The sequence below is a fragment of the Archocentrus centrarchus genome, unplaced genomic scaffold (assembly GCF_007364275.1).
Source record: "Archocentrus centrarchus isolate MPI-CPG fArcCen1 unplaced genomic scaffold, fArcCen1 scaffold_68_ctg1, whole genome shotgun sequence".
Taxonomy (NCBI): domain Eukaryota; kingdom Metazoa; phylum Chordata; class Actinopteri; order Cichliformes; family Cichlidae; genus Archocentrus; species Archocentrus centrarchus.
The window spans coordinates 42,834-66,012 of NW_022060284.1; the positions used below are offsets into that span (position 1 = coordinate 42,834).

At 45.1% G+C, this 23,179-nt stretch overlaps 2 protein-coding genes across 2 annotated transcripts in view; one reads left to right on the top strand and one right to left on the bottom strand.

Moving 5' to 3' along the window:
* Positions 1–981: 981 nt before the first annotated feature.
* Positions 982–23,179, top strand: part of fam163b (family with sequence similarity 163 member B) — a 44,468-nt gene continuing 22,270 nt past the window's right edge. The window contains exons 1-2 of the mRNA XM_030725706.1: positions 982–1,093; positions 23,049–23,164. Coding sequence (XP_030581566.1) covers positions 23,072–23,164 — 93 coding nt within the window. The 5' untranslated portion in view covers positions 982–1,093; positions 23,049–23,071. The remainder of the gene's footprint in view (positions 1,094–23,048; positions 23,165–23,179) is intronic.
* On the bottom strand, positions 4,811–11,008 carry LOC115777725 (uncharacterized). The gene is made up of 3 exons (XM_030725687.1): positions 10,110–11,008; positions 8,215–8,308; positions 4,811–4,939 (listed from the first exon to the last, which is right to left on the bottom strand). Exons 1-3 carry the CDS (start codon positions 11,006–11,008, stop codon positions 4,811–4,813), a joined length of 1,122 nt encoding a protein of 373 aa, XP_030581547.1.

The window sequence follows — 23,179 nt, forward strand, 5'->3', positions numbered from 1 at the left end:
GTATTAGTAAGGGTTTGGCAACTTTGACAGTTGCATGCTGATAAAGGCAGATATAGCAGTGTGCTAGACTTCACCTCAGTTTCAGTTGCACCCATACATTTTATGGATACAGCCTACCAACGAGGCTTATGTTAGCCATTTACTGAGCACTCAAACCTCTTTAGACATGGCATCTGTTTCCAGAAAACTAATGACAACAGCCATAAAGTGTGTGCTACAAAATGCAGAGTCCAGAAATGAAGAGGATATGTCATCTTTTATAGACAGTATATGCTATTGTTCTAACCACCACAAAATTATAACATAATTTAAGCTACAATTACTTAGAAAATGGGAAAAGTAATTTACGGCAGTGTTTGTTCTGAAGCTACCTGGACGTTACCTATTTCTGCAGCGCGCTGCTGTGACGTGCGTCGCATCCTCTCGGGTTAGCAGCTGAAATGCGCGCTGCAACACCAACAGGATGAGACCGGATCCAGTGTGCCGAACATACACCCCCAGTTACTTAGAAGCGTTTCTCCTAACAGCTCGCCTTCCTCTCTCGTCCTCGGGACCAGCTGATTTTTAAAGGATTTTTTTTTTTGGACAAAAGCCAAAAGAAAATCTGAGGACCTGAAACTCGCAGTGGGAGTATTTCCAATATGATTCAGGGATTTTTGAGTTCATGTGCGCTTTTGTACCTCCAACTTGCAACACTATCTGTCACTAAAAAGTAATAGAAGAAAAAAATTAAAAGAAGAAAGTGTGAGAAGATAGCTCCTCGATGAAAGAGAGTTTTATTGTTTACAGATTTGCGTTTTTACGCACAGGCGTCTCAAACCTCTCCAGCTGTGGAGTGAAATTACAGAAGAAATTTGAAAATTTGTCTTTCTTTCACTGACACACAGAGACAAATCTCTACTCCCGGCTCACCTAGATTACATTGGCACGTGGATGTAAATAAAGAAAAACTAACAGAATTACAGTTCGGTTAAATCTCTTCCAGCTTAAACTCGAGTTTTCCTACCTGCCACCTCTGTTCACATACCGGGACATCCTGAAGCGGAGGTGCCGTGGGTAACGCCGTGAGACGATCCAAATACTAATGTGATGGGTAAGATTACCACTTTATGCAGACATCCTCGTGCTAGGAGACCCCTACGGTGCATTGAAAATTTAGTGAATGTAACTGTTTAAAGTATCATCAAAAATCCCATGAAACACACTTAATTAAATCAATCACGATCCATAGACGTCTGTAATAAGAGCTTCCCGTCCACCATGGGAACGTCTGACAGTTAATTGTATAAGTTTTAGTTATGTTTAAATGAGGTTTGTTCCCCAAATTTGTGGGTAACTGTTTTTTTAACACATAAGAATTGATCTGCAAATGCACCTCAAATAGACGGAATCAAAGAATGTTTAATGAAGAGAACCTGATCAGTTTTAAACTGCAGCCCTAGGCATACTGCTGGGTAATAAGTGTATTATCAACTTCAGTTATCTCCACATTGACACCACATTCTACAAACAGAAAAGCAACCATTAGATGCATTTATGCTGTATAAAGAAAACATATCAAATTCTTGACCCTGCTCAACTATTTTTTGTCTTTGTAAGAAAAGGTGAGAAATATATCCGCTTAGTAATGTCCACCATTACTAATCTGTCTTTCAGATTCTTACATTTGGACTTGAAACTGTTTTCCATATTCAAGTCAAACATTTAACCATGAATTTACTTTTTTCAAAGACTGATTGGCATGAGAATGAAAGTTTTTATAATAGAGCTTTATACGTACCTGCTTCACAATGACCTAAATCTCCACAGTATGAACAAAATTTAATAAAAGATAAGTAATTTAACATTGTGAATGAGCTTATTACTCACTGTACCCAGTTATTATTCAAGAAATCTCCTGTCTTGCTGAGTGTTTTGTCTTACTGGACCACTAGTTTGATGACAAAACAGCAGCCTTTTCTATTACAAGTAAACTTGTGTAAAGGATTTTCTAAAATTAAGTCCTACTCTTCATCTTTATAGTGAAGCTACAGGGTTTGTCCTGTCTTGTTTTATGATGCTATGTCTTTCTAGAAAATATACACAAAAATAGATTTAAATATTTTTATTTTACTGTCAGATATTTCTCGTTTTAAGAAATTTTCACTTCTCCAACCCATTTAGTGTTAAGAAATATTTATGAAAACTGGGATAACATATCAGATTTACTGAAAAATTAAACATTTTTAGTCTAATGAGGGAGATAGTTTGTGTTTAGTCAGACTGAAGAGCTCAGTAAGCACTGGCGGATGGACTGATGGCTGTTGACCTTTGAGTGTGTCTGTGTGTTTTGTTTGGTCATTTGTATATAATGCCAGAGGTGGGAAGTAACGAAGTACAAATACTTCGTTACTGTACTTAAGTAGATTTTTCAGGTATCTGTACTTTACTTAAGTATTTATTTTTCTGAGTACTTTTTACTTTTACTCCCTACATTTTTACACAAGTATCTGTACTTTCTACTTCTTACATTTTCAAACAGACTCGTTACTTTTTAACACGTCAGAAGAAGTTTGCATTTCCGGTCAGTGCGCCGTCAAACATCAAACGATCTGAGCCTAAACAGAGGAATAATAACACATAAGAGACAATCGTACTGGCGTATCCTTCATCATCGGGGCTTATCTCGTACAAAGGGATTAAATACGCAAACCCATATAATTAATGTATCATTTATAGCGCTATAATCGGGCCGGACCGAGTCCGTAAGTTGCGCTGCGGCACATAAACAGCTTAGCTAGCACTACTGAAGAGGAGCGAGCATGAAGGGAGTAACGTGTGGCAGATAAATGCAACGTTTCTAAATGCTCAACAAATATCAGCAAACACACAAAGTGTGTGCAGTTTGTCACACAGTGTGTCTGCTAGCTAAAAGAAGAGCTGCTGTATTTCAGGGAGAGCAAAGAGAGAGAAGTTCACTCAGAGATGGAGAAAGAGGACAGGAGAGGAAGAAGAGAGGTTAGATTTAAAGGTAAGGACTGGAAAATAAACTGAAGTATGCTGACTTTGTGTAATTCAAAGATTCTATGAAAATACTGCAGTTTAGTGTGTAATAAATAGGTTAGCTTGTTGTACTGTATTTACAGTAAAGCTCTGTGTTGGACTGGAGCACAGTGTTTGTGTTCATAGTCAGAGTTACAGGTTACATCAGTGCAGCAGAGATGAGTTTGAATCAAAGCTGCTGATGCTGAGATTCATTCACTGAATCCAACATTTCTACAGCCTGTATGCTGTCAGTGTAGGGATGGAGATCAGCTCAGATAGCTGTGAAATACAGGGTTACATCTTTGTGAATTCAGTTCATCCACACAGAGCAGTAAACCTCAGAGCAGCAGCAGCAGGTCAGCTGATCACAGTCTGCATAGCAACATCATTTACTGCAGCTACAATAGAAAGTTGTGATTCTTCTCCCCATGCAGAGCCACTACAGCTGATCTTAGGGTTCCTCCACCTTCTGAATCCCACTGTAACCCCTGAGTATCCTCATGTTTGTGTTTAGGTGGAGGCACAGTCACCCTCTACTATGGAGGACATGGAGAATAGAGCTGTGTTTAAATTCCCTTTAACAGTTTGTGTCCTACATAACAGATTCAAGCTGAGTGCATTCATTAGGATTAAAATTTAGATTGGAATAATGTTTGCATTCTCATGTAATTTTATTTTATATTATTACAATAATATATAACGAGGTTCGGTTAGTTTTACACAAAAATAGCAGGTAGAAACGTCCTCCAAAGAACTACTTTTACTTTCTTACTTTGAGTACATTTCAGAGCCTGTACTTTTTTACTTTTACTTAAGTAGAGAAGTTGAACCAGTACTTCGACTTTTACTAAAGTATTTTTTAACACAAGTACTTGTACTTCTACTTAAGTACAGAATGTCAGTACTTTTGCCACCTCTGTATAATGCTGACTGGCTGTGTGGGTGTAAATGACTCTCCAGCCCTCAGGGGTGACAGGGTACTGTCACTATGGAAACCCAAGGCAATGGCCATTGATGAGTTGATTCTCAGTGTACTGATGAGAGGGAGCTCATCAGCTCAGACTGTGTTGTATAAAATTTCTGAGTGTCTCCAAGTAATACAGTGCCCAACACTGATCATATCACAATGCTGCAACATACTCTCATCTTATGCCTGGAGCCTTACTACATATCATATAAAAATGAGAGTCTAGATGGAGTACCGTGGCAAAATATATGTAACATGAAAGTGTGGTCAAGTGCTTTTCTTTGACATGGGGTTACAGAGAGTTTGGGTTTCTTTCAGTGTCCCATGAGGAATTATCAGACTTGGACAATTTATTTCACACATTAGTGTTTGGTTCCATCAATCACACAACACCTTTATACTTTCTAACTTGGTAACTGATCCGAAGAACTTTCAGCACCTGGACTGGAAGAGTCAGGGAATCAACCCATCAGCTTTCCAAAAGGTAGACAACCCGCTTTACCACCTGAGTCACAGCACCCACCTGAGTTTTACTCTTCATATAAAACATGAAGAAAACTTAAAGTCACAATGCAACATCATGGATGACTGAAGAAGTTGTGCAGCAGCCTGCAGGGAAAGCTTGTCAGAATGGTTGAGCAACATTTGCTAGTGACTTTATGGTGTTCATTTTTCTTTCACTTCACTAGTGCACACTTAATTCTGCTTTGGGACTGAATTCGTTGCATTAAACCTGAATAAAAAGTAAATAATACAATTCATAATATCCATCCATCCATTTTCTTTTGCTTATCCAGGGCCAGGTCGTGGGGCAACAGCCTAAGCAGATCCCAGATCTTCTCCCCAGCTACCTCCTCCAGTTTGTCCAGGGGGGGCCCAAGGTGTTCCCAGGCCAGCCGAGAGATAAAGTCTCTTCAGTGTGTCCTCGGTCTGCCCCAGGGCCTCTTCCTAGTAGGACATACCCAGAACATCTCACCCAAGAGGTGCCCCGGAGGCATCCTAGTCAGAGGCCAGAGCCACCTCAACTGGCTTCTTTCAACATGGAGGAGCAGTGGCTCTATTTTGAGCCCCTCCCAAATGGCTGCACACCTCACCCTATCTCAAAGGGAGAGGCCAGCTAATTTCTACCGCTTGTATTTGCAATCTCATTCTTTCAGTCACTACCCAAAGCTCATGACCATAGCTGATGGTAGGGACATGGATTGGCGCATAAATCAACAGCTTCGCTTTCACACTCAGCTCTCTCTTTACCATGACATGCAGCATCCACATCACTGCAGACGCTGTCAATCTCCCTTCTCTCCTCACAAGTGAACAAGACCCTGAGATACTTAAACTCCTCGACCTGGGGCAGCAACTCATCCCTGAGCCAGAGTGGGCACTCCAGGGGTACAGGCCCCCAGACAACATAGCTCCTGGGATCACTGGCACACACAAAGCCCTTGATAGGTTCAGATCATTTTATAAAACATGGAACAAAGCACACAACTCTTATTTTTACATGCAGCAAGGGGAAACTGTCCTCTGTGCTCACTCCGAACAGAGAGGAAAAGATCTCCGAAGGACGGCCTCCTTCGCAGCTGTTTTATTTCACTCGCTCACATAATTAAATCACATGTTTACACAAGGCTCAGGTTGCAACATCACTCACTTCACAGGATTAAATCACGTGTGTGTGTGTGTGTGTGTGTGTGTGTCCATCAAGATAAAAGGGACAACAATATAACATAGAAAAAAAATTATCAACTTATAAAAACAGAAGCAATGATAATTCATAGCAACCAAAATAAAGTTACATACAACAATTCCAACACCCTCGACCACGATTTATAATGTTTTAATTTTCATCCTCCCATGCAATATAAAGCAGGTGGATATTGTCATCATACCATCTGTCCATCCATCCATGTGTGAGTCAGTCAGTCAGTCAGTCAGAATACTTTATTGATCCCAAAGGGAAATTACTACTGTTACAGCTGTCTGTGTAGATTCTCAGTCATCCAGGTCATAGTAGTCTCTGGAGCTTGAAAAAGGCGACTGGACTTCTTTTTGTTTCTTGAAGACGTTTCGGATGAGAGGTGAAACGTCTTCAAGAAACAAAAAGAAGTCCAGTCGCCTTTTTCAAGCTCCAGAGACTACTGTTACAGCTGCAACCGTTTCATTTAAACGAGTAAACCTAAAACACAATAACATACACTAAAGGCATAAAAGTATAAAGACTAAAGAGATATTTTGACTATATACACATCTAAATCTATACACATGTGAAAATTGAGTGCAAAAATTTTTAAATAGGTGTCATTATATATATATGCACAGTCCTTTTTTGTACAATGTATAAGTGTATGTACAATGTACAATGTATATAGTGTATGTACAATGTATATGGAAATTTAAACAATTTTATGTACAATTGAATACTGATAAGTGAATGACACTGATGAACCACAATGTCACCTATTAAGGGAGGAGTTATAGAGTCTGATGGCCACAGGTAGAAATGACCTCCTGTGGCGCTCTGTGGTGCATTTTGGTGGGATGAGTCTTGCACTGAATGTGCTCCTGTGTCCCATCACTGTGTTGTAGAGTGGGTGGGAGCCATTGTTCATAATGGCCTGCAGCTTAGACAGCATCCTCCTCTCCGACACTGCCATAAGCGAATCCAGCTCCACTCCCACCACATCACTGGCTTTGTGGATCAGTTTATTGAGTCTGTTGGCGTCTGCCGCCCTCAGTCTGCTGCCCCAGCATGCAACAGCATAGAGGATGGCACTCGCCACCACAGACTCATAGAAGATCCTGAGCATAGTCCGGCAGATGTTGAAGGACCTCAGGCGTCTCAGAAAATAGAGGCGACTTTGGCCCTTCCTGTATAGGGCATCAGTGTTCTTAGCCCAGTCCAGTTTGTTGTCAATGTGTACTCCCAGATATTTGTAGTCCTCAACGGTGTCCACACTGACCCCTCCGATGGACATAGGGGCCACCGGTGCCTTGTCTTTCCTCAAGTCCACCACCAGTTCCTTTGTCTTTGTCACGTTGAGCTCTAGATGGTTCCGCTTGCACCATGTGACAAAGTCCTTCACTGTCCTCCTGTACTCATCCTCATCACCCCTGCTGATACATCCAACTATTGCAGAGTCATCAGAAAACTTTTGAAGATGGCAGGTCTCTGAGCAGTAGCTGAAGTCTGTGGTGTAGAGGGTGAAGAGGAAGGGAGAGAGGACAGTCCCTTGTGGGGCTCCAGTGTTGCTAACTACTCTGTCAGACACACAGTGCTGCAGCCGTACATACTGTGGTCTGCCAGTCAGGTAGTCAACAATCCAGGACACAAGGGGGACATCTACCTGCATCGCTGTCAACTTATCACCCAGAAGAGCAGGCTGAATGGTGTTGAATGCACTTGAGAAGTCAAAGAACATGACCCTCACAGTGCTGGCCGGCTTATCCAGGTGAGCGTAGACTCGGTTTAGCAGGTAGATAATGGCATCCTCAACTCCCAGGCGGGGCTGGTAGGCGAACTGGAGGGGGTCCAGAAATGACTGGACCATGGGCCGGAGCTGATCCAGGACGAGCCTCTCCATGGTCTTCATTATGTGGGAAGTCAGTGCCACTGGCCTGTAATCCTTGACGTCACTGGGTCGCGTCATCTTCGGGACCGGAACGATGCAAGATGTCTTCCACATCACAGGGACCCTCTGAAGATCCAGGCTCATATTGAAGACATGGTGCAGTACTCCACAAAGCATGGTGGCACAGGCTTTAAGCACCCTGGGGGAGACCCCGTCAGGGCCTGCAGCCTTGTTTTTGTGGAGTCTCTTAAGTTGTCTTCTCACCTGGTCAGCAGTGAGACTAACTGTAGAGGTGGCGGGTGGGGGAGGGGTGGAGACGTCAAGAGGGCCATCACAGGAAGGAAGCAGGCTATTGTGAAGTGTGGGGGTGGGTGGGGGTGGAGTGGACTTCTGGAGACCGGCAGCAGAGCTGTCTGGACGAGGGAGGACAGAGCCTGCAGTGTCAAACCTGTTAAAGAACAGATTTAGCTCATTGGCCCTGTCCACACTGCCCTCCATTCCCCTGTTGTTGCTGGTCCTGAAGCCAGTGATGGTTCTTATTCCACTCCATACCTCCCTCATGTTGTTCTGCTGGAGTTTCAGCTCCAGCTTCCTCCTATAATTGTTTTTAGCCTCCCTAATTGTTGTTTTGAGTTCCCTCTGTATCGTTCTCACCTCTCCCCTGTTGCCAGCCCTGAAGGCCTTCTTCTTATTGTTGAGAAGTGCTTTAATGTCCTTTGTTACCCACGGCTTGTTGTTTGGGTAGCATTTTGGGTAGCATCTGTTCACACAATAACCGCTACTACCTTTGACCACTTTGAGCCCGTGTCTCTCTCACTGCTGAATGAAGTAGTCAACCAGTTGAAACCCACAAGATGTCCTTTAGATATTATTCCATCTCGCCTACTAAAGGATGTTTTTTACACAGTGGGAAAGAGTGTGCTGTCTATTATCAATAGCAGTCTTAATTCTGGTTGTGTCCCTGCTGATTTTAAACACGCTGTGGTAGAACCTATTCTTAAAAAACAAAACCTTGACCCAACCATTTTATCCAACTTCAGACCAATTTCTAAACTGCCATTTCTTTCAAAAGTCTTGGAGAAAGTTGTCCTCCTTCAGCTCCAGACCTTCTTAGACCAAAATGGTGTTATTGAAGTATTCCAGTCTGGGTTTAAAGCATATCACAGTACTGAAACCGCACTTTTAAAAGTTTTAAATGACCTTTTAACTATTACTGATTTGGGGGACTCTGCCATTTTAGTACTCTTAGACCTTAGTGCTGCCTTTGATACCATAGATCATGGTATCCTTTTATCTCGACTGGAGCACTTTGTTGGTATTAAAGGGACTGCACTTAAATGGTTCAAATCCTATTTAACGAACAGAAGTTTTACAGTTAGGCTGGGAGAGATTTCTTCCTCTGAAAGCCTGCTCTCATGTGGGGTGCCCCAGGGGTCCATTCTTGGCCCAGCCCTCTTTTCAATTTATATGCTCCCCTTGGGCTCAGTCTTTAAAAAACACTGCATCCCCTTCCACTGTTATGCAGATGACTCGCAGATCTATCTGCCACTGAAAAAAAACTCAGTGAGTCCTTTGAAGGCCTTACTGGACTGTCTGGAGGAAGTTAAAACATGGATGGCTCAAAACTTTCTTAAATTAAATGAGCAGAAAACCGAGGTCATTGTGTTTGGTACCCCTGACCTCTATGACCTTGGCCCCTTAAAGATATATAATAAACCCTGTGCAAGGAACTTGGGGGTGATCCTTGACACAAATCTTAGTTTTGACAAGCACATTAATACCGTCATCAAATCTAGCTTCTTCCATCTTCGTCTGCTTGCAAAGGTGAAGCCATTTCTCTGTTCCACGGATTTTGAGAAAGCTATCCATGCTTTCATTTCATCTCGACTCGATTACTGTAACAGTCTCTATTCAGGTGTCAGTCTGTCGCTACTTCGTCGTCTGCAACTGATTCAAAATGCAGCAGCACGATTACTAACCGGCACCCATAAACGAGACCATATATCCCCCATACTTGCATCCTTACACTGGTTACCAGTCAGTTTTAGAATTGATTTTAAGGTTTTATTATTTGTTTTTAAGGCGTTGCATGGGTTAGCACCTACCTACCTCTCTGATCTTATAAGCCTGCACACTCCCATCAGATCACTGAGGTCTGCTGAGCAAATGCTCTTAACTGTACCGAGGTCAAGATTAAAACATAGAGGTGATCGGGCTTTTGCAGTCGTTGCTCCAAAATTATGGAACAAGCTGCCCCTTCACATCAGGACCTCCCCTACAGTTGACATCTTTAAATCTCGTTTGAAAACCCATTTTTATTCTTTGGCTTTTAAATCAAAATGAGTACTGGATACATTACTGATGTTGTTTTCTTTTATTTTTATTTTTGTTTTTATAATTTTATGCTTCCTGTTTTAACTATCTCTTTTACATTGTGTTTTAAGTTATTTTATTTATCTTAAATGTACAGCACTTTGGTCAACTGCTGTTGTTTTTAAACGTGCTTTATAAATAAACTTGACTTGACTTGACTTGACTTGACTTGACATTTTACAATCCTGGTAGGAACAATGGTGTCCACACAGAAGTTAATGTAGTCTGTGATGCATTCTGTGAGCCTGTCGATGTCCTGTCCATGAGGCTCACAGAGTGCCGGCCAGTCTGTCACCTCAAAGCAGTCCTGCAGTGCTTCATAAGTGTTGTCAGACCATCCCTTAATTGACCGTGTGGTCACAGGCTGACTTTTCACCAGTGGCACATAGCGGGAGCTGAGCTTCACCAAGTTGTGGTCTGACCTCCCTAGAGGGGGGAGGGGGGAGCAGCTGTATGCATCCTTAACATTAGCATACAGCAGGTCCAGTGTTCTCTCCTCTCTGGTGGGACAGTTCACATACTGGGTGAAGTTTGAGAGTGTCTTTTCCATGGTGACATGATTGAAGTCACCTGAAATTGCAATAAGGGCAGTTGGGTGTTGAGTTTGTAAACACGCTAATGTTGAGTGAATGACGTCACACGCCGACGTCGGGTTGGCAGAGGGGGGGACGTAAACAGCCACAATAATAACATGGGAGAACTCCCTTGGTAAATAATATGGCCTCAGTCCCACAGCCAACAGCTCGATATCCGGGCAACCCACACGTTCCTTGATGGTAATGTGGCCAGGGTTACACCAGCGGTTATTAACTAGAACAGCTAGCCCTCCTCCTCTGCGCTTACCGCTCTCAGTGTAGCTCCGGTCAGCTCGAATAGTTTGAAAACCATCAATGGAAACGTTGTCATCTGGAATATCCTGGTGTAGCCATGTCTCTGAAAAGCACATTAGGCTGCATTCCCGATACTCTCTCTGACTCCTGACTAACGCTGTAAGCTCGTCCATCTTGTTAGCCAGCGATCTTACGTTGCCCATGATGAGAGAGGGGAGACGCGGCTTATATCCCGTCTTCTCCATAAGTCTCCGACGCTTGGCCCTGAGGTTTACCTTTACAGTATAGACTCCAAAACTACAAGGAGTTGTGCCATGAAACATTTTTTTTTTTTTTTACTCTTCAAAAACGCAAAACATGACATTTATATTCCTGGATGGTTAGTACCCTTGGAGGATTTCAGGCTGCCATGCTATGATAATATATGCTAATGATATTCAGCCTCTTTCTCATGCCTGATTGGCTTAGCCTCATTGTGTGTGTCATGTGATTGTCTATACCTACTTGACCATTATTGACTGAAATGGAGAAAATGGAGATTCCCCATATCTACCAACTGACCTCAGTCACTGAACAGCCAGCAGTAGCTGATAGTGAGAAACTGGGGAATCCCAGATTTCCAGGCAAAGAGCCAGTCTGTTTATCATAACATTGGTTCTAGACTGCAGCCTTACTGATTAGCCTGTGATGTCGACTTCTGATTGGCTGAGCATTGTCTCGCATTGCTCAGGAATGAGCCATGGCCATAAATAGTACAGACTATGACTCATCATTGAGCAACATTAAAGCCATACCTACTGCTCAGCAATATTGCCCAAATGTAAACAACATGGTTGCAGACATAAGGCGCACCGCATTATAAGGTGCATGATAAAACATGTCAAGTAAATTGAACTACTCATTCACAATAACTCAGAATATTGTTCAGTTGTAACAAATACAGAAAAATACCCTCCAATTTTAAATCATTCATCTTCCACAAATCCATCAAATTCCTCATCTTCAGTGTCTGTGTTGAACAGTTGGGCGATTTTGGCATCAAGCATGCCGGGTTCCCTCTCATCATTATCCGAGTCAGTCTCATTGCTACCATTTTGTTTTGGTTGCGGCACCATTTAATTGTTAATAAAAGGGCAACTTTTGCTGGCAATCTCTCACCATCTGCGTCAACGTCTTAACAGGTGCTACAATATATTCTTTATTAATTGAGGTAAGAACAAATAATTTCTTCATTTTATATATAAGCCCTTCATAAATCCTGTGCACCAGTATATTTACCGATATAAGCAAAGAAACATTTATTTAAAAAAAAAGGAAATCCCTTTTTTACTCAACACCGGAAACCTGAAAACTTCGCTGTCACTGTGTTTTGTGTACATATAGCGCTCATACTGCATCCCTTCATATGGCGGGGCGTCGCCCGGACCTCTCTTTGGCACCGAGGGGGACAGCACACACCCCCCCGGACCTCGATTTGTCCTTTAGCAACTTTTGAGACAGCCGACAGCGAGTTTTGTTACACAAAAGTTGGCTGCAGTGCCGGCCACCAATCGTCAGATTACGCACAAATATCCAGGCCACCATAGATTAAAATAGGCCAGGAACATGTAGAATAAAATCCATCATCGTTTTCTGTGGTTACCCTAAAGTATTTGTATAAATATTAAAGATCATCACAGATAGTCAAAGAAAATAATCTCTAGCAGCATACTTATTTTTTTTTCCATTTAATGAGTATTATTAATAATGAAAAAATTTTTTTCTATATCTTATCTAACTCAGGGGTGAATAAAAGTATTTGGATAAATTTTTAGGGCAAGGCCTCCAAATTAGGGCAAAGTCTTGTTAAAGAAGTTATTAAGATCTCTTTTGCCAAAATCCATGGTTTGCGTCCAGTACTGAAAAGATTTTTGCATTTGGCATCTCTGCAATGACTTCTTCCACTGTTCGAAGTGGGAAGTGTTCCCTCTTTATGGCTTTATTAAGGTCCCGGGGATCAATGCAAATTCTTATTTTTTTGTTTGTCTTTTGTACTGTGACCATACTGTTAACCCAGTCAGTAGGCTCTGTTTGTTTTTCAACTACACCCAGTGCCTCCATTCTTTCCAGTTCAGCTTTGATATTGTTTTTTAGTGCTAGGGGTACTTTTCTGGGTGGATGCACTACTGGATTAACAGCTGGATCAATCTGAATGTGATGTTCTCCAGGCACACACCCTAAACCCTCAAACACATCTTGGTACTCTTTCAGGATATCTGTTTCTTCCTTGATGTCCACTTTGTAGACTCTCTGTATCAGTCCCATCTGTGTACATGAACCTCCTCCTAGGATAGCAGGCAGGTCAGCCTCTATTATCTGAAACTCCAACGCACGTACATTGCTTTTGTACTGACAATTCAGCTTTATCATGCCCAATGGCACCATCTTCTGGCGGGAATATGTCAGTAACTTAACGCTGGACCCCTGCAACGAAATGTTATTTTTTTTAGTTACTTTTCTCAAGGCCGTAATAGGCAGAACATTGCAGTCTGCGCCAGTGTCAAGTCTAAACATGAGCTTTTGGCCATTAACTTTAATAACTTCTGTCCACTTTTTCCTTCTTTTGTGAGTGAAGTGCTCCTTTGGGTTTATGTTGGTCTCAATTCTCCAACAAACATCTCTTTGTCAGTCTTTCCAATCTCGTTGACACTTTTCTCCCTTTTTTGGAAGCCTTCACTTTATTTCTTGGTGCGACACATTCAACCAAAGTGGTTTCTTCGTGAGCATACTTTGCACCTTTGACCATAGGCAGGACATTTACGAGGCTCATGCTTGTATCCACATTTACTACAGTCACTTTTTTCACAGAGACTGCCTTCTTTGGGTTTTTTACTTAGCTTAACTTTACTGAGCTTATGTAGTGCCACATCGTTTTTCCTCCTGTAGGGCTTTCAGATGACTTTGAATGAATGAATGAATGAATGAATGAATGAAAGTTTATTGCCATGTGGGTGAACAGGTTCACACATTGGAAATTGCAATTAACAGAGCACCCATCCAGGAATACAACAAACACAAACACAACACGGGGGGACAGGTGTTCTGAGGTTATGCAGCCGACTTGCAGTGCTACCTTTACAGTTCCCAGAAAAAGAAAACAACACACATCATGGGGTAGTTAGGTTAAAAAAAAGACATCTGGTACGGTGCTCAAAATGAGCACCATACCAGGGTCCAAAAAAACCACCTTAGCAAAGCATATTTGCACATTTAAAGCCAGGATAGCAGTATGGTGGGTGAGGTCAGGTCAGGAGGGGATGCAGACGGAGACGAGAGGGTGGGGGCATTGTGGAGCCCAGATGCCAGCTCCTAGCCAAAACAGTTCGCTGATAGTGATGGAATTTCATCAGTGGCCGTGGTACACCAGATCCAGCTTCACAAATCACAAAGCGGAGTGGGGGGAAGAGCGACCGTCACACATAGTCCTGGAGAGATATGATTTCCAGCCCAAGGCCGGCAGGGGAGCCGAATTCCTGATAATGCGGATGTTGTTTTGGAACAGGCTGCTTGTTTTTTTTCCAACAGCCTTCAGTCTCACTGGGGAACCATTCAGTAAATCCAATATTCCAAATTCATTAGTTACCGTCCTCACTGTGCAGAACTGAACCTTATCTCCAGATCTAACCCCTCTCGCCTGCGAGCACGTTAACTTTACGGCTCAGGTCCAACAGGCTTTGAGTCTGAGTCTGTACGGCTCTGGACAGGCCGTCCACCTGGGTCGGCAGCCTCTGCAGATGTCAAACTGCCGCCCAGATTTTCTTTTCGCGGTAAATCAGGTATCCTCCGAGCCCAAACAAAAGAGATACCGCTACCAAAAGGCCGAATATGTAGGCATCTTCCACGTCCTCGACCTCCAGGGCTGAGAAGCACACAGGTCTCCACAAGCTCCAAGAATCAATGACGTATCCAACCGGGTCTGTTCCACTCGGACACGCAGGCTCCCCTTTCCCCGATCTCATAGTGGAAAAAATTCGATCAATGATGGTGAAGGCCCAGTTTGCCAGATCCATGTTGCTCTCAATCTTATTCTTATTCAGACAGTGTGTAAGAGACGCTCTCACAGCAAGCAGCAAGCGGAGAGATGGGGAGGGCAGGGAGAGAGAGATGTTATGTTATGGCAGAACTCCATCTTGTTTTTCTTTATTCTTGCTCTGCATCCAATACACAGGATAATACCAACGCAGGCAACTCAATACTGCCCTCTACAGGCCAGGAGGGTATAACATACATCATCGATACTGCAGCATTTTACACCTTTAGTGTTATTTTACACTCTGGTTTTTGGACAAATTGAATACACTGACTCTAACATGTTAATAGTAAACTTCAAAGGTGTTTTTCTTTGAAAATATCCAGACTACCTTTTTAAAAGAAAATGGTAAAAGGAACCATTTCCATTACCTTAGCATAAATCCTTTGGGGGCATAAACAAGGACTTTGTTACCTCTTCATTAAGCTTGTCAGCCATTCAATTTTTAATAGAGTCTAAGCACCTGTGCAAGATCTGTAGCTTATGAACAGCTTACAGCTTAAAATAAATATATAATTAAATGTCATCTGCATAGCAGTGATGAGATGTTCTTAAAAGTGTTCAAAATGTGCTGAAGAGGGAGCAGATATAACATAAATGATAAGATAAGATAAGATAAGATAAGATAAGAGTGTTTATTTGTCATATCTACAGTTATACACAGTACAATGCAAAATGTATTTTGTACCTGCACCCATATATATACACACATATAAATAAGAAGAATAAAAATAAGTAATTCACACTATACACTATATACTACACACTACACACTTTACATGGAATTATAGAATATTATAATAATTTACATTGTGCAATAATGGTCCAGTTAGGGCTCAGAGTTGAGCAGACAGATGGCTTGTGGGTAAAAACTCTTCTTCGACCTTTCAGTCTTAGTCCTCAGGCAGCGGTAACGCCGGCCTGATGGGAGCAGGGAGAAGAGAGAGTGTCCGGGGTGGCTGGGCTGTTTTAGGATCTTCAGAGCCCTCAGCCTGCACTGCTTGGTGTAAATGTCCTGCAGGTTGGGGAGGGTGGTTCTGATTGTCCATTCAGCTGAACAAACCACCCTTTTTAGGGCCATGAAGTCCTGCTTACTGCAGTTTCTGTCATGGTCCTGGGCCGGTGGCCCAGTGTTTTGGTTTCTAATTGTGAAGTTCTGTTCTATTTCTAGTTTTGGTTATAGTTTAGTATATGAATCTTAGTTTCTTTGTTTTCTGTTTTGGTTTCTCATGTTCTGTTTTTCCCTATACTCCCGTGTGTGTGTGTAAGTCATGACCCTCTTGTATTTAGGTTCCCTTTGGTTTAGTTCTGTGTTTCTTAGTGTCTCTCCTTTGTCCCAGGTCTGGTTTAGTTGGTCATGTTCTCACTCCCTTTGTCAGTCTGTTAAGTCAGCATGTTTTTGGTTAGGTCAGTTCCTGTTTTATTTTGACAGTCTTGTGTTCCTTGTGCTTTGTGTTTAGTTTTGCTTCCCCTTTGTCATTAGTTTCATTTGGTTCACCTGTCTTCCCCAGTTGTTTCCACTTGCCCTAATCCCCTTGTGTGTATTTAAGCCCTGAGTCTTCCTTTGTTCATTGTTGCGTCATTGTCATTGTTTCCCCCTAGTGTTCCCCTCCTAGCTGTGTGTTTTGGTTTTTGGTTTCTCCCAGGCTTCTAGTTTGTTCCTGCCCTGGTGGAGATTTAGAGTTTTGTATTTTTTGTATTTTTGAAATAAAGTCGTTTTTAGTTTACATCTGCGTCAGTCCTGCACTTGGGTCCTTTCCCTCCGCACACAGCCCCTCATCGTGACAGAACGACGCAACCACTATGGACCCAGCGGACTACAGTTTTTTCGAGCCCGACGTGTGTGAGCCGTGGCTCGCTTGTGAAGACGAGTCACGGTTCGTCGGCACGCGCCTCGCCCTGGGAGGGCCCGGCTGGAGGAGGAAGCCTCGCCGTCGCCGCTCCCCACCTCCGTCGCGAGCTCATGCTTTGTTTCGGCAGCTGCCTGCTGCAACAGCTGCCTATACTCTGCCCGCCATGACGGAGATTAGAGAGGACGGTTATTTCTCCTCCCCACCTCAGTGGAATATGCCGCCTTCGTCATCGGCACCAGCCTGCTCTTCACCCGCTGCGTTCCTGGCACATCAGTGGGAGGAAGAGCCTGCCGCTGCTGCGCTTCCTGTTCATATAGGCAGGAGGAAGCGTGGCTCTCCGCAGCAAAAACCACCATCATCTACCGCCCCTGTTAGTGAAACCACCGGACAATTTGTGAGTGCCATACATACGGATCTCTCTGATAATCACACCTCATCCGGGATTATTTACACACCAGAGGAATTTCAACAGGAATTCACTGACTCTGTATCGGCACTCTGTGCACAATGGTTCGAGCTGCCCGATGAAGGGACTCGGGAAGCAGTGAAGCATATTGTTCACAGACTGGTGTCCGCCCACCCAAGGTTTTTGGATTTCCTACCGGCATTAATAAAGGACTTCGTTGTGGAAATAATCCTCCCTGGTTTCTCACCCTCTTCTGTTTCTGCTCCCTTAGCTCCTGCTCCCTTAGCTTTAGTTTTAGCTCCAGCTCCCTCTGCTCGCCCTGCTCCCTTAGCTCCAGCTCCCTCTGCTCGCCCTGCTCCCTTAGCTCCAGCCCCCTCTGCTCGCCCTGCTCCCTTAGCTCCAGCCCCCTCCGCTCGCCCTGCTCCCTTAGCTCCAGCTCCCTCCACTCGCCCTGCTCCCTTAGCTCCAGCTCCCTCCGCTCGCCCTGCTCCCTTAGCTCCAGCTCCATCCGCTCGCCCTGCTCCCTTAGCTCCAGCTTCCCCTGCACCCGTACCTGTTCCGCGGGTGGGGGCAGCCACGGACGGGCTGACCTCTGCACGCCCTGCTCCTTTAGCTCCAGCTTCCCCTGCACCCGTACCTGTTCCGCGGGTGGGGGCAGCCACGGACGGGCTGACCTCTGCACCCGTACCTGTTCCGCGGGTGGGGGCAGCCACGGACGGGCTGACCTCTGCACCCGTACCTGTTCCGCGGGTGGGGGCAGCCACAGACGGGCTGACCTCTGCACCCGTTCCTGTTCCTCGGGTGGGGGCAGCTAGGTCCAAGCCTTTGTATCAGTTTTCAGCGTTAGCTGCAGCAGCAGGGACTCAGTCAGCCTCTGTGGCTCACCCTCTATCCCAGTCAGCTGTAGCTCCAGCCTCCGCTCTATCCCAGTCAGCTGTAGCTCCAGCCTCCGCTCTATCCCAGTCAGCTGTAGCTCCAGCCTCCGCTCTCCCCAGCTCTCAGTCAGCCCCTGTGGCTCTGCCTCGCACTCAGTCAGCCCCTGTGGCTCTGCCTCGCACTCAGTCAGCCCCTTTAGTTTTGGTCCCAGCTCCCTCAGCCTCAGTCCCAGTCCCTTTGGTCCCAGCTCCCTCAGCCTCAGTCCCTTTGGTCCCAGCTCCCTCAGCCTCAGTCCCTTTGGTCCCAGCTCCCTCAGCCTCAGTCCCTTTGGTCCCAGCTCCCTCAGCCTCAGCTTCAGTTCCTTTAGCGCCCTCAGCTCCACTTCCCTTAGCTTCGGTCCCTTCAGTTTTGGTTTCTTTAGTCCCCTCACTCCCTCCTATCACCTCAGCTCCTTCCCCTTCGGTCCCTTTGGTCACTCCCTTAGCTCCCTCCTCTGCTCCGCCTCAGCCTGCACCTGCACTTCATCTGTCTTCACCACCACCATCAGACTCACCCGAACAATCCCCAAAGCAGCCCCAGCCGTCGGAGGAGACGACTGCGCGCCCTGCAAAGCAGCCCCAGCCTGCGCCACAGCCCGAGTGTCCGGAGGGTCCCGTTCAGCCAGAGCCTGCACTGGAGGGTCCCGCTCAGCCCGAGCGTCCGGAGAGTCCTGAGGGTCCTGCGCCAGAGCCCGTGCGTCCCGCTCAGTCCGACCGTCCGGAGGGTTCCGCTCAGCCCGAGCGCCCTGAGTCAGAGGGTCCTGCGCCAGAGTCTGTGCGTGCTGCTCAGCCAGAACCCGTGCTGGAAAGTCACGCTCTGTCCGAGCCTCCTGTCCTGTCTCGCCGCCGCCGCCGCTGGGAGCGCGGCCGGCCTCCTGTCCTGTCTCGCCGCCGCCGCTGGGAGCGCGGCCGGCCTCCTGTCCTGTCTCGCCGCCGCCGCTGGGAGCGCGGCCGGCCTCCTGTCCTGTCTCGCCGCCGCCGCTGGGAGCGCGGCCGGCCTCCTGTCCTGTCTCGCCGCCGCCGCTGGGAGCGCGGCCGGCCTCCTGTTCGGCAGCATGGCTCTTTCGAGTTTCCTGGCTCCTTTAAGTTCCCTGGCTCTTCTAGTGTTTCTGAGCCTTTCAAGTGTCTGGAGCCTTTTGAGTACCTTGAGCCTGCTCGCCTTCGTCCTCGTCGCCGCCGCTGGGAGCGCGGTCGGCCTCCAGACTTGTTTTCTTTTGTTTGGACTTTTTTCCAGCCGTGTGCTGCCGCCTTCTGTTTCGTTCCTGGTTTGTTTTTTGGACATTGTTGCTCCTTGGGATTTTGTTTTGTTTTTGTCTCGAGCCCTCCGTCCTGGTCCCCCGCCGCCCGCCCTGGTCTGGCTTTTTGTTTTCGGGTTTTGGGCCGTCTGGAGCCGGCCCTTGAGGGGGGGGTACTGTCATGGTCCTGGGCCGGTGGCCCAGTGTTTTGGTTTCTAATTGTGAAGTTCTGTTCTATTTCTAGTTTTGGTTATAGTTTAGTATATGAATCTTAGTTTCTTTGTTTTCTGTTTTGGTTTCTCATGTTCTGTTTTTCCCTATACTCCCGTGTGTGTGTGTAAGTCATGACCCTCTTGTATTTAGGTTCCCTTTGGTTTAGTTCTGTGTTTCTTAGTGTCTCTCCTTTGTCCCAGGTCTGGTTTAGTTGGTCATGTTCTCACTCCCTTTGTCAGTCTGTTAAGTCAGCATGTTTTTGGTTAGGTCAGTTCCTGTTTTATTTTGACAGTCTTGTGTTCCTTGTGCTTTGTGTTTAGTTTTGCTTCCCCTTTGTCATTAGTTTCATTTGGTTCACCTGTCTTCCCCAGTTGTTTCCACTTGCCCTAATCCCCTTGTGTGTATTTAAGCCCTGAGTCTTCCTTTGTTCATTGTTGCGTCATTGTCATTGTTTCCCCCTAGTGTTCCCCTCCTAGCTGTGTGTTTTGGTTTTTGGTTTCTCCCAGGCTTCTAGTTTGTTCCTGCCCTGGTGGAGATTTAGAGTTTTGTATTTTTTGTATTTTTGAAATAAAGTCGTTTTTAGTTTACATCTGCGTCAGTCCTGCACTTGGGTCCTTTCCCTCCGCACACAGCCCCTCATCGTGACAGTTTCCCATCCAGGTGGTGATGCTCCCACGCATGATGCTCTCGATGGTGCAGGTGTAAAAGTTCCCGAGCACCTTGAGTGGGAGCTTGAAGTCTCTCAGCTGCCTGAGGAGGTAGAGATGCTGTCTGGCCTTCTTCACAGTGATGTTTATGTGATGAGTCCAGGACAGGTCCTGTGAGATGGTCACTCCCAGGTATTTGAAAGTGTCCACTCTTTCCACCTCAGCACCACTGATGAGCAGTGGATGGTAGTCCCTCTGCTGCTTCCTGCTGAAGTCCATGATTAGTTCCTTTGTTTTGCTGACGTTGAGCAGAAGGTGGTTCTCCAGGCGGGAGACCTCTCTCCTGTAGGGTGTCTCTTCATTGTGGGAGATCAGTCCCACAACAGCAGTGTCGTCAGCAAACTTGATGATGACGTTGGACTCTGACATGGCCTCGCAGTCATGGGTGTACAGTGAGTACAGCAGAGGGCTGAGCACACAGCCCTGGGGTAATCTGGTGTTGAGGGTGAGGGAGAATGAGGTGAGGTGACCCACTCGTACCACCTGTGGTCTGCCGGTCAGGAAGCTGTGAACCCACCTGCACAGTGATGGGCCCAGGCCCAGGTCCAGCAGCTTAGAGACCAGCCTGGAGGGAACTATGGTGTTGAATGCTGAGCTGTAATTTACAAACAGCACTCTCACATAGTTCCCCTTACCAGTGTCTATGTGTGAAAGGGTCTTGTGGAGGAGGAAGGATATGGCGTCATCCGGTATGCGAACTGTAGTGGGTCGAGGGTGGTGGGCAGTGAGGAGGTGATGAATGTCTTGATGAGTCTCTCAAAACATTTCATCACCACAGAGGTGAGCGCTATGGGCCTGAAGTCATTGGGGCTGCAGGGGTGTGGTTTCTTTGGGACAGGGACTATAATGGACTTTTTGAAGCAGGTGGGAATCACACACAGTTTCAGTGAGAGGTTGAATATATTCTGCAAAACATGTCCTAGTCGACTGAATCCAACACACCCTGCTGAGCGGCCTCTGATCAGACCACCGTGACACCATCGTGTCACTTCTCTCACAGCAGGCTGTGTTTGTATTTTGTTTGTATTTTGGCATGAGAAGCACAGAGGTGTGATCTGACTTCCCAAAGGGCAGAAGAGGCTTTGCTTTGTAGCCCTCTTTGAATGGAGAGTAGCAGTGGTCTAGGGTCCTCTCTCCTCTGGTGGGGCAGTCTATGTGTTGAATAAACTCCGGTATCACCTTTTTCAAGTTTGTACTGTTAAAGTCCCCGGCTACGATGAGAGCCGCATCACGCTGGTTAGCCTGATAGGTGGAAATAGCCTCATGTAGCTCGGATAGTGCAGTGACCGTGTCCACCCGGGGTGGAATATAGACGGCGCTGACAATGATCGATGACGGCGCTGAAGTTGCCCCCACTACCGGGGCAGGAAGTGGGGGCAGCATTTCAGGGTTAAGAGCACCAAAACAGAACCTAGCAGCACACTATAGGCAAGAGAAGTGGAAGATTACCTGAACTTGGAAGCAGCCACAGAAAAGGATTGTTCAGACAGATATGATGAGAACCACTCCAAAGCAGACCCAGATACATCCACCCAGTATCTCAACCTAATGCATAATGTGGTTGTCAACAGTATTAAAGGCAGAGAGAGAGCAGAACAGAACATTCCCCTGCATTACTATGCATCAAATGTCATTGAAAAATCTTAAGAATGGGATTATATTTGATCAAAAATGTTTTATTATGCTACACCAAGTTAAACTGAGCTATCCTTAGTTAATCCAAAGTCTAAATTAGGGGTTGGGGGCACTTCCTGCAGTGGACTTCCCTATCATTGGCCAGCTTCTGGTCAGCTCTGTACTGTGAGTACACTTTCTGACAGATTAGATTACTGCCAAAAATGAAAAAGATGAAATACAAAAATCAATAAGCAGTATTTTCTGTAATGGCTGCTGGCAAGAGTTCAAACATTTTAGAGCTTCACAGCAGAGTCGTAAAGTATAGTTGTAAAATCTTTAGAGCAATATCATTATCTTTCTTACAGCCTCCCCACCCTCCATCTGCATCCCTTTTCTTCTTATATATCTTCATCTCTTTTAATTTTCCTTCCTCCATCACTATGCTCTGTCCCCATAACACAGTTTTCCTCATTACCTTCTCTTTCTTTGACCTTCTTGCATCCACCCATTTATCCTTCCTTTTCCTTCTTTCCCCTCCTCTCATTATCTTCTTTCCATCTGTTCCTTTGCTCCCCTGACTGGCCTGCGCATCTCTCTCTTCTCCCTTTTCTTTCTCCATTTTCATTGCTTCTCTAATAAGTTTTTTCCTGCATTGAAAACACTCCCCTCTCCCCAATGAGCTTTCAGGCAAAGCCAAAGGAAAACTGCAAGCGGTGTAATAAGTTTAGGTTTTTAAATGAGTTATTTTAATGATGGTTTCAATTATGGAGAACAAACATTCTTGTTTACTGAGAACTGCCAGTAATAACAAACAAAGCACAGATGTGTCAAATAACATAACACGGACTCATTGCAGTCTGTGTTGTTATTTGACAGAAATCTGTGTTTTATGCTGACTAATTGTGCTTACATGGATAGTCACCAGCCAAATCCCAAAGTGAGCCAGGAAAATGCTGCTAATATTCTTTCTATTGTTTCCTTCTTCCCTTCCTTTCCTAGCCCCCCCCCCTTTTTTTAAATTACTTTTAAACTTAACACCTACGTTCACTCTGACTTTTGATTGAGTTTGCTTTACAGACATTATACTTTATTGCTTTATAATGTTTTTTCCTCCTTTTTAAATTTAGTTTAAGTTGCTTATGTTTTCTTTTAGTAATTTCTCTGTTTTACTACTTTGTATTTTGTCTTATTATTGGATTCTTGGTCATCTGTGAAGTCATTTGGTCTGCACTAACCAACAAATAAACTGTGATCCATTGCTTTGATTGCAGGGTGTTGATGGAGAGGATTTCGAATGTCAGCCGGGACAGTGGTCATTGCAGGAGGAATTTTGGCTGCAGTCATCTTACTGACAATCGTTGCTGTGCTGTGTTTATGTAGGTTGCAGGTATGACTGTCTCAC

Bases quoted from the DNA above. Each gene is read 5' to 3' on its own strand.
- LOC115777725 (XM_030725687.1), bottom strand. From the start codon at position 11,008: ATGGAGAAGACGGGATATAAGCCGCGTCTCCCCTCTCTCATCATGGGC. The intron at 8,309-10,109 runs ATGTCAAGTCAA...ATGCTACCCAAA, and splicing joins GTTCCTACCAGGATTGTAAA to ATGCTACCCAAACAACAAGC. The intron at 4,940-8,214 runs GTGAGAACGATA...ATGTCCTACTAG, and splicing joins GGGCTGGCAACAGGGGAGAG to GAAGAGGCCCTGGGGCAGAC.